Source organism: Arachis hypogaea, chromosome 3 (genome assembly GCF_003086295.3).
Source record: "Arachis hypogaea cultivar Tifrunner chromosome 3, arahy.Tifrunner.gnm2.J5K5, whole genome shotgun sequence".
Classification (NCBI taxonomy): Eukaryota; Viridiplantae; Streptophyta; class Magnoliopsida; order Fabales; family Fabaceae; genus Arachis; species Arachis hypogaea.
The window spans coordinates 112536115-112547578 of record NC_092038.1 but is presented as its reverse complement, the minus strand read 5'-3'; the positions used below and the strand labels follow the sequence as shown (position 1 = coordinate 112547578).

Genomic DNA, 11464 nt, shown 5'->3' with positions numbered 1-11464 from the left:
CTTCTGTCATATTAATCACTCTACGATTGTTGAGTCTTGTATTGATCTCTGATCTCTTTAATTTGGCCCTCCATGCCATGTACAACTTCTCTTATTACTGTCTTTTAAAAGCATGGAATCTTCACGATCATTTTCCCTTAGCACCGTTGGTGTGTTTTATATATTATGACTGGTTGGTCTCATTCATGTATAGCATATATTTACAACCATGTACAACTACTACTAGTAGTATATAATTGGAGAATGTGTCCCTTCGTACACATTGAGGTATATATGATTATATTCATACATTATTATTTTTTATGATTTAATTTGCGGGCCCTAGAAGAAGTGAGCAACTCCGTCCTTGCTTATATGAAGAAATTTACATTGTCCAACCACCTTAACATATTATAGTATAGGAGTATCACACACCTCAACTACTACTAATTAATTTAATATAGTCGTCTATCTTCTTACAATGCCCTTAGTTTCAATTTAATGCTTATGTTTGGTGCCCAAGAAATACCATTGACTATCGACTGCACAGGCAGAAGCCAGTTTTAATTTCTTGTATACTCCAGTCTTTACTCACTTGAGCATTTTTTTAAATACCTCGATCCCTTAAATTGATGAAATAAATGCATGTGATGGGTACTTCAATAAAAATTTTATAATTTTTTTAGATAATAAATTGTAAAATTAAATTTTAATATTTGTAAAAATATTATTTTTATTTAAAATACAATTAAATAAATAAATTATATTTTTATACAAAATATTTTTATTTGAATAGTTTTTAAATATACTCGATACTTGTTAACTTAAGCTAAGCGATTATATTTCATAAATAGACAAGATATAGTTTGACTTTTTACACAGCTAGTTACGAATTGTCATTATGCAGTAAAAATCACATATTTTAATTTAGAGTTGATTACGTGTATTTAGGATCCTATATTAGAATTGGAATGTGCTGTTGTTAAGATGTCATTTTCGTAATATTGGAAAAGGAGCACGGAATTATGGACCGTTTGAGCTTTTCAATTTTTATTTTTCCCCTAAACTAATAAATAATTATATGTTCACAATTCACATACCCGATCTTATCCTAAGCTTCCCATCGATAGCCTCTCACCATTCGGATTATATTTTTTCAGCCGTTTTAGCCAAGCTATTTGATTTTGTATTCCAAATACTCCTATTGAATAAAAAGATTATTGAAAAATATGATGCGAAATTAAAAATACAAAAGATACTGTAGTCGTTATAAGAATTTTAATTAATACGATATAGAAAACGTTAGAAAGGTGAGAGCGGTGAAAGGTGGATTGCTTATTATGATAAATTCTTGGGGAAGGGGCCAGTGGTTGTCTAATTGAGCAAGAAATTAAAAAGGAAGAAGCGAAGAAAAATACAGAAAACTACATTCATTAGTGGGGTCCTCTTAATTCAAGTATCCGATATGATGATAATGAGACTCTAAATGGAATCCAATAATAGTGAGTGAAAAATAATGTAATATGCATCATATTATATAATTGTGTGTGTATGAATACGGATTCACATTGAATTAAAGTATACACTTTTTCATAAAAGCTCCTTCATAGAGGCTTGCAATATAATAATAATGTTGATCGTTGAGATAAATTAAAGACAATTTGTTAAGGATGGAATTAGATGATTTAACATATATTAATGGTAGCTAAAAATTCAGAAACGGTTAATTTACGTGAAATTAATAATTGAGAGTCGTAATAATTTAATTAAATTTATTAATTTATTTAATAATTTTTAATTATTAATTTTTATAAAATTAATTATATTTGAGTTTCTATCTTAATTATATTATTCAATTATACTATAGCTCATATTCATTTATTATAAAACTGTATTTCGAATTTGGTAAGTCTATTGTACATGCACATTTCACTAACATAAATATATACTCTTTTTTTTCGTATTCCTTTTTCTTTGTTTTTTTTTTTAAATATAAAATTGATCTTCTGATTTATGAATTTTAATTTTTTAAAATTTTTAAAATACAAAACTGACCCTTTAATTTGTAAAATTTTAAAATTTAAATTCAGCATTTTTTAAATCGAATTATCAGTTTTTTTCTTTCTCCAATTCGATATCTCCGATTTGTGTTTTAGAAATAAAAAAAAATCAACTCTATATTAATTAAAAATACACAAATTTTTTATAACCATATTAAAAAATGAGACCGATAATAATTTGGTTGATTAGATGACTTAAATATAAAGATTTATTGTTTTAATTTTGTGGTGCTAATATTTGTACGGTCACGTGGCACGTGCCATTTTCCACTTGAGCTTAGACGCCGACGCATGTTTTTTTTAACTTTCTACTAATACACCATGCTCAGAATCAGACACTCCAATTGTCTCGCCATAAAATCAATCTCAACGCACTACATTCGCGTTACTGACTAATTGACTATATTCTCCCAAAGATTTGTTTAAATACAAATTTTAATAATTAATTATATTCGCTGCATAAATAGTTTGTATCAACGTCACCCCACTCATATCTCATAAATATAGTTTGTGCCTATGATAAATGTACCATAATGTGTACATTATTTTTTTGACGCCAGTGAAAAAAATTAAAAGTTTATAGAGAATTAAAATTTATTTTTATTTAAAACTCAATTCTATAATTTAAAATGACTATAATATATTAATAGAATATAATTCAATTTTATTAAAAATCAAACTTCTTTTAATCTGATTTACAAATAAAAAAATTAAAATTAAAATTTTTAAAAGAATTTAAACTATTTATTTTTAGTTGTTTTAAAAAAGAAAAGAATTTAATTCTGTAGTAAATTTTAATTTCTAGCCTTCTAAATGAGCTCTAAAAAAATGATCTGACAGATGCAGGAGGGTAGCTTCGCTTTTGCGTGCTGAGTGTCGAGAGAGAAAGGAAAAAAGAATTGACATTAACAGACAAACACACTATTCATCCCAATATTCAGTAGCCTACTGCGATCAAAAACACTTACATCAGATCTACCGTTTCATTCTCTCTCTCTCTCTCTCTCTTCACATCTCAACGTTCAAGCTATTGTCCTCACTCCTCAACTACTACTTCTAAACTCTCTGTTTCGATTTGGAAGTTGGAACCACTCAGCATTTTTGTCTCCATTCACTTCTCCGTCGTCCGTAACGGTCATTTTACTCGGGGCGGGACACCGGAGCATCGCTTGATGACGTAGTTTTCCGAAGGCCAAAATCCACGGGGAGCTACGACTAGCAAACCTGGGTTTTGGACTCATACTGAGGCTAGGAAGATGTTCAGGCCTGCAAGATGGAGAACCGACAAGAACAAGGTCAAAGCTGTTTTCAAGCTCCAATTCCATGTGACTCAGGTACATTAAATTTCTTTCCCCTTCACTTCACTTGACTCATCTTTCTCCCTCTCAATGTAGAATTAAATCACTCTGTGTTTGTTCGTTCAGATGCTGCAATCTGGAGTGGATGCATTGGTGCTCTCTATAGTCCCTGTAGACATTGGAAAAGCAACAACAAGATTAGACAAAGCTTCCGTTAATGGTGGAATTTGTAGATGGGACAATCCTGTCTATGAAACTGTCAAGTTTGTTCAGGACTCCAAGACTGGAAAATTCACTGAGAGAATCTATTACTTTGTGCTCTCCACTGTATGAATTCCTCTCTTGATCACTCGCTTTTTATTGTTGTGGTTCGTAATGTCAGAATGTGATTGTGATCTACGGTTCTGTGTTTCTATCTTTTTGATGTAGGGGTTATCCAAAGCTAGCACCATTGGTGAAGTTTCTATAGACTTTGCAGATTATGCTGAGGCTACAAAGCCTTCCTCTGTCTCTCTTCCCTTCAAGAATTCTCGTTGTGACGCTGTTTTGCATGTTAGTCTTTGGTCCTTTACTCTCTACTGTTTTCAATTTTTTGCTTTTACAGAGATACAATTTAATGCAAGATTTTTGCTACTAGTTCTGATTTCTTGCTTCATGGACAGGTATCAATTCAGAGACTACAAGAAAACAATGATAAAAGGTATAAGGGTTTATCAATTTAACATGGTTATATCATTTCATACTCTTAAGGTTATAGAGTTTGCTTATTTTGACTTTGATTAATAATTGCAGAGAGGAAGAAGAATGCGAAGATGGAAAAATAAAACATGATGCTAATAATAATAATAAGAGCTTGAGAACCTATTTAACCAATGGACATGCAGATGAAAGCACCAGAAGTGATGCATCTGAAGTAAGGTTTCATTTCACTTGCTGGGACTAGGAATCATTTTTGTTTGTTTTATATATCCCAATCCATAAGATCATTTTCTGAACAATCTTTTCTTGAAGGTTATGAGGGGGATTTTCATCTGTGTACAAGTTAACACATTTTTTCTTTCTAAACTGCAAATTTTTCTAACTATATAAATTCGATGCAAACTTAACAATTTTCCTTTGCTTATTCTGAAAAGTTAAAAAAGTTGTATGGTGATAAATAAAATTACTCTTCTGATGTTTCACAGGACGTTTCTGCCAAATCAAACACCAGAGGAGCTGAATTGAGTGCTGATTGTAGGACTTCTAGTGGATCTGACTTAACATTGTCAAGTTCTGAGGGCAGCGGTGGGCTTGATACACCTCGAGAACACGGAGTAAGAAATGCTAGCATCCAACCCAACACGAATGGTTTTGTTTCTCCTCCAGGGCACCCTCAGGACCCTCAAAATCCTGCTGCAAATGCCACAGTGTATGATGTGCAACAGAGACCACAATGGGGCTGGTTAGCTGCTTCAGAACATGGTTTGAGTACAGACAATTCAACAAATGATTCTCAGGATGCCCTACCAAAGGAAGGGTCCCAACCAGCAGCTGATATGGAAATTGAAAGGCTCAAAGCTGAACTTACTGCCATTGCCAGGCAGAAGGATATGTCAGACTTGGAACTACAGACTCTCAAGAAACAAATCATAAAGGAAAGCAAAAAGGGACAGGACCTCTCAAAGGAAATCATGAGCTTGAAGGAGGAAAGAGATGCACTCAAAGCAGAATGTGAGAATCTCAAGTCTTTTCACAAAAGAATGGAAGAGGCTAAAGCAAGCACCAAGTCACTACTGGATACTGGAGACCTTCGCACTCTTGTTGAGGAAATTAGACAAGAACTGAGTTATGAGAAGGACCTTAATGCAAATCTTCGATTACAGTTAAACAAGACGCAAGAATCAAATGCTGAACTTGTTCTCGCTGTGCAGGACCTGGATGAAATGTTAGAGCAGAAAAATAAGGAAATATATAATCTTTCGAATAACCATGAACCGAATAAGAACTCTCATGAGATGGAGAGGAAAAGTTCAAAATATGAAACAGAAGATGATGAAGATCAGAAAGAATTGGAAGAGCTGGCTAGGGAGCACAGCGATGCCAAGGAGACTTACTTACTTGAGCAAAAAATTTTAGATCTGTATGGCGAAATAGAGTTGTATAAGAGAGACAAAGACGAGTTAGAGATGCAGATGGAGCAGCTTGCACTAGACTATGAGATATTGAAACAGGAAAACCATGACATAGCATACAAGCTGGAACAGAACCAACTGCAAGAACAGTTGAAAATACAATATGAATGCTCATCTCCTCCTCCTGCTATAGAGGGGATCGAAAGCCACACTGAGAGTCTGGAGAATCAACTCAAGAATCAGTCAGAAGAATTGTCAAATTCTATGGCTACTATCAAGGAGCTTGAAGACCAAGTCTGCAAGTTAGAGGCACAAATCAGCAAGTTAGAGGAGGAAATGGAGAAACAGGCCCGTGGGTTTGAATCTGATGTAGATGCTCTGAGACGTGACAAAGCTGAACAGGAGCAAAGAGCCATCCAAGCTGAGGAGGCTTTGCGTAAGAGCAGGAGCACAGAAAGCCATATCAAAAGTCTGGAAAGTCAACTTATGAAAGAGTCAGAAGAATTGTCACATTCCCTGGCTACTATCAAGATACTTGAAGCCCAAATCAGCAGGTTAGAGGAGCAACTAGAGAAACAAGCTGATGAGTTTGAAGTTGATCTAGATGCTGTGACACGTGACAAAATCGAACAGGAGCAAAGAGCCATCCATGCTGAGGAAGCTTTGCAAAATGTCACGAGCACTGTCGAGAGTTTGGAAAATCAACTTGTGAAACAATCAGATGAATTGTCGAATTCTCAGGCTACTATCAAGGTACGTGAAGCCCAAATTAGCCGGTTAGAGGAGAAAATGGAGAAACAGGCCCGTGGGTTTGAAGCTGAGCTTGATACTGTGATGTGTAACAAAGTTGAGCAGGAGCAAAGAGCCATCAATGCTGAGGAAGCCTTGCAAGAGAGCAGGAGCACTGAACGTTGTATTGAGGTTCTGGAAAATCAACTTAAGAAACAATCAGAAGAATTGTCAGATTCTCTGGCTACTATCAAGGTACTTGAAACCCAAATCAGCAGGTTAGAGGAGGAAATGGAGAAACAAGCTCATGGATTTGAAACTGATCTAGATGCTGTGACACGTGACAAGATTGAGCAGGAGCAAAGAGCCATCCGAGCTGAGGAAATTTTGCGTAAGACAAGGCTTAGAAATGCTAATACTGCTGAGAGGCTTCAAGAAGAATTCAAAAGGCTCTCAGTGCAAATGGCCTCTACATTTGATGCAAATGAGAAGGCTACCATGAGAGCAATGAAAGAAGCTAGCGAACTTCGTGCCAGAAAAAGACTGGTGGAACAAATGCTGCATAAAGTCAAAGAAGAGCTTCACTCTGTCAAAGGTGATTATGAGGTAAAACTGATTGGGCTTTCCAATCAAATTGATGTCATGACAGTCAAAATACAACAGATGTCGTTGGAAATTGAGGACAAGTCCAAGCAGCTTGAAAATCAGAAGAATCATGATGAACAAGTTAGTAGTGATTTCCCTGAGGAAATGCAGAATCTAAAAGCTGAGAATGAAAGGCTTAAAGCAGAGATTTCATGCTTCTCAGAGCACTTAGTACAACAAGAAACTTTGAGAACGGAACTGGAAGCTATGAAGAAATCAGTTGAAGAATCTGAGACTCTGTTGCAGAGAAAGACCGTGGAAAGAAATGAGCTGGTGATTACAATTGTTTTATTGAAGGAGGAGGCAGAACAGCTGCTTGATGAATTAAGTAAAATGAGGGATCTCAAAAATGAAAAAGAAACAGTGGGTAGTAGAGACTTGCAGTCAGAGTTAGAAGAACTTAGGGCTCAATATGATGCCTTGAAACGTTCTCTTTCTGAGGATGAGGCTGAGATAGAAAAATTAAGAAAACAAATTTTCCAGCTAAAGGGTGAACTAAAGAAAAAGGATGATGCATTAGCCAACAATGAGAAGAAGCTCAAGGATAGGAATGGACACACACAACTTTCTGATGGAGCTAAAACCAGTCCAAAGAACAAAAAATCTGCTCCAAATTCTCAAAATTCAAAAGAAATGGCAAGCCTCAGAGAGAAAGTAAAAATGCTCGAGGTAACTTTGAGAAAAATTCTTGATACCTTTATTTTTTCCATGGATATTGTTATCTACTGCTCATCATTTTCCAATTCCTCGCATTTTCTTAGAATAAAACTATTTGCAGTGGGGCATATTAACAGAGAATTTTGTATTTCTAGGCCCTGATAAAGTCAAAGGAAACTGCATTGGAAACGTCAACTTCCTCTTTTCTGGAGAAGGAAAGGGAACTGCAGTCCAAAATTGAGGAACTGGAGGACAAGGTGGAGGAATTCAGTCAGAGCATTGCACTGCAAACGGTATATTGATTACAAACACAGAGCAACGATTGAGCAATTTGACAATATTAAAGAAAAATTTCAGCCTTTAATTATCAACTATAGTCTTATTTATGATCTGTCTTAGTAGATGAAAGTTTCTTCACATTGTTGTCTGGTATCTGGATTAAGCTTTAATCAAATTGCTGATTTCTAACGGTAACGAATTGTATACATTGGCGCGCGCTTCAACCAGGTTGTCGAGGATAAGTGTGTTACAGTTGAGCCTCCTAATGATTCTGCATGTGTGTCTGGACAAAACGGTGCTGCTGCTGCGTTGTCATTATCCAAGAGGTCTGACTGATTTCCCACTTTTCCTTCAATACCCTTTCCTTTACCTTGTTAATTGTTAGTACTAGTCTTGCAACTGAATTGTGTAATTGTTGATCATTTTCTTGTCATGGCAGCGATGCAAATTCCTTAGAGAAAGAAGCAGATATGTCCAGAGTGGATAATGGGGATGGCAACCTTTGCAGCGACATGTTAACCGAATTGTTGTTGTTGAAGGAAAGAAACAAATTGATGGAAAATGAGCTGAAAGAGATTCAAGAAAGATACTCCGAAATGAGTCTAAAGTTTGCAGAGGTAGAAGGTGAAAGACAGAAGCTTGTTATGACTGTACGGTATCTCAAGAATTCACGCAAGGGTGGTCAGTGACCTATTGTTCCTATCCAGCTATCTTGGGGGCCTCCACTGTATAGTTACTACATATCACAGCAAAAGAGAAAACAGAAAACAGTTAAAATAAATAAGTTAATGTGTATATTGGCAACATAATATGTATCCCTTTTCCCCTTTTCATAGTTTTTTTTTCTTTTCTTTTGGGGTGGGAGGTTTAACTCTTGATGTGTTCCACATAAGGGTACCATTTTAGAGTTATCAGGTACTTTGTAATGCCAAGAGTGTGAGTTAGTTGACAAATAGAATGTTGAGCAGTTCTTTGATTGTTTCTTTTTCGTTGTGTTTATATTCATATTCTTTTATTGTATCCTTTCATTGTTTAATATAAATGAGAAGTTCTTTCATTGCATATTTAATTTGCGCTCATTTTCTTATATGTATATTTACTGATACATTTTTACACAATTAAACCTTGGTAATATAACCGAAATTCCAACTTAATTGCACACTTGATTCAATAATTCTCTCGATATATATTTCGATTCGGAGATATCAAAGAAAGGGAGAGGTTGGTGTTAATGTTTTAAAAGCAAGGGGACAAGATATTGAGTGGTGGACCACAGAGAGCAAGTCAAGGCAAATGAGTCTACAGCAAACAAGAGTAGAGCGTGAGAGCTATTTATTTTCTGTTATCATTTTTCTTTTTTGATCTATAATTTCAAATTGGCTAATGTCTCCTTGAAATTTGGTTAGGTTGGAAATGCTGGTGGTGTCAGTGGAAAATTCATGTCCGATGTTGTGAGCAAAGCAAACTTGTTCTTTCTTTCTCTCTTATTATTCTTTTTTCTCTCCAGATAACGATTATTTCTATTTTTGTTATTGTTACCATGGTGTGTTTTACGATTTACTCTCTAATTTGTAATTGTTAGTCTTTTAGAAAAAAAAAGCTCCATACCAAGCAAAGAACCTAACGGTGGAGTTTGTGGTATTTATTCATGTGGTCATAGTAGATACAGAGTAGGAAGTGATAAAAAAGAGTAGGTCGGTAGAAAGAACTTAGCAGCGACTACAGAGAGCACATGTAACGACAATAGAAAAGCAGAAAACGCAGCAGCAAGGCAACAAGAACAGAGTGGTGACATCTATATGCGGCCAGAACAAATTTGCATGGTTATTCATTTATTGTTGTGTGTTTTAATTAATTAATTAGATTAATTATGTGTATCATTATTATTATTATTATTTGTTTACTATGCAAATTTAATTTTTCAAAAATTAAATTTTGAATTGTAAATTGATTTCGAAAAAAAATCATTTGTATATATTTAGTTTCATTATATGGTATCCCGATGATAAGGACACTGAGGTGGCAGCACTGCTACTGGAGGCGGTGCTCCTACTTCAGTTCTGCGTGAACATAAAAGAGGTGTTGAATTTGATTTTGCCTTTTTTAAATTGTGCAATTGATTGAATTTTATGATTGAACTTTTTGTGCGATTTATGTATCTTGTACCTATTTTTCCTTGATTTTTAGCCATTTTTAGTTAGAATTTATTAAATTTTATTATATTTTAGTGCAGAAATTCTTTTACGATACTATTTTGAGTTATTTTAGTATTTTTTTAATTTAGGTGAACTTTGGAACAATTTGACAGAATTTTATGCTAAAAGGAGAAGATTTAAAGCTGCTGCCTCTCTGGGGTATTTAGCGCCAGCAAGCCTCAACAAAACAAAACGCTTTTACCTCTTTGGACGGTAAACACGCTAAACAATCCGAGCCAAGTCCACATCAATGAAGCATCTTCAAGTGGATATAGCTTTTATTAGTTATCTTTTATTTTATTTTTGTAATTTTTATTTATAAACAATATCTTTTAGTTTTAGGATCTAATATTTTATTTTAGTTTCAAATCAAATCACGTTAGATATAAAAGGGAAAAGATTCACCTTTCAAGGGAATTATCGAACTTCCGCACTTAGTTTTTACACTTTTCAGAACCCTTGTTTTCTCTGTAAGTCATGAGCCACTAAACCTCCTTGGTTAAGGTTAGGAGCTCTGTTTATTTTTATGGTTTAAGACTGTTGCTTTTCTATTTTAATTAATGTATTGATTTAGTTTCAAGGATTATTTTCGTTCTTCATTTTATGAATTTGGGTGGAACGAAAGTATGACCCCTATTATATATGCGTTCTTGTGATCCTTGGAAGAGGTCTCTCACTTGAACAACAACTTAAAAGTAGATTCCTCCTAAATTGCTAATTATTTGAACTAATCGGAATACATGACAAATAATCCTCTTAACTTTGGGTAATTAGGGTTTTTGTGGCCATAAACTAGATTTGAACTTAACCGTCTAATCGAAATCAAATGACCAAGACATTGGCGGTTGATGAAGGTTAGAGGAGACTAAATCACTAAGATATTAGGGTTTAGTCAATTACAGTTTGCCATGAAATGAATCTTACATGATTAAAATAGCTGGTAAGAAAACTTAATCCGAAAAAGTAAATATCTCCGTACCTTAACTGCTTTCTCTTATTGATTTCTCACCAAGTCTCTTATTTGCTTTCTTTACTCTTGAATTACTGTTTAATGCGATTTCAAATTACCAAACCATCTTTTTTGCCTGCCTAACTAAGCCTATTATTCGACCATTGTTGTTCAGTCCATCAATACTCATAGGATCGACTCTCACTCACCTAAGGTATTACTTGGTACAACCTGGTGTACTTGCCAGTTCAGTTATGGACATTCCAAAATCTGCACCAAGTTTTTGGCACCGTTGCCAGGAATTGACTGTGACTGACAACTACCAATTGTATGATTGCTTAGATTAGGCGTTTGTAGATTTTTGTTTTTATTTGTTTTGTTCTTTAAATTTTTGAAATTTAGGCTTTATTTTATTTAAAAATTTTCTTTTATTTTTTATTTTAAATTTGGTGTCCCGTTAGTGATTTCTCTTTTTGCAATTTTCGAAAACATTATTATTATTATCTATTGTTTAATTTTCGAAAATGGCTAGCTACTTTTTCTTAGTGGCTTTCGAATTTTT

The 11464-nt window shown here is 34.4% G+C and overlaps 1 protein-coding gene and 1 long non-coding RNA gene across 3 annotated transcripts; both read left to right on the top strand.

The window, feature by feature from the left end:
• The first annotated feature begins 2574 nt into the window (after positions 1-2574).
• On the top strand, positions 2575-8820 carry LOC112790926 (uncharacterized). The gene is made up of 9 exons (XM_025833554.3): positions 2575-3373; positions 3464-3664; positions 3767-3889; positions 4000-4037; positions 4130-4250; positions 4522-7491; positions 7635-7772; positions 7987-8084; positions 8198-8820. Exons 1-9 carry the CDS (start codon positions 3296-3298, stop codon positions 8445-8447), a joined length of 4017 nt encoding a protein of 1338 aa, XP_025689339.1. The 5' UTR covers positions 2575-3295; the 3' UTR covers positions 8448-8820.
• Positions 8821-8983: 163 nt separating this feature from the next.
• Positions 8984-10552, top strand: LOC112771085 (uncharacterized). Of its 2 annotated transcripts, XR_003186908.3 has the most exons (3): positions 8984-9079; positions 9165-9581; positions 10043-10552. It is a non-coding gene; the product is annotated as an uncharacterized lncRNA (long non-coding RNA). The 2 variants fall into 2 exon arrangements; XR_011880093.1 differs by lacking the exon at positions 8984-9079 and having other exon boundaries at positions 9100-9581.
• The last annotated feature ends 912 nt before the right edge of the window (positions 10553-11464 follow it).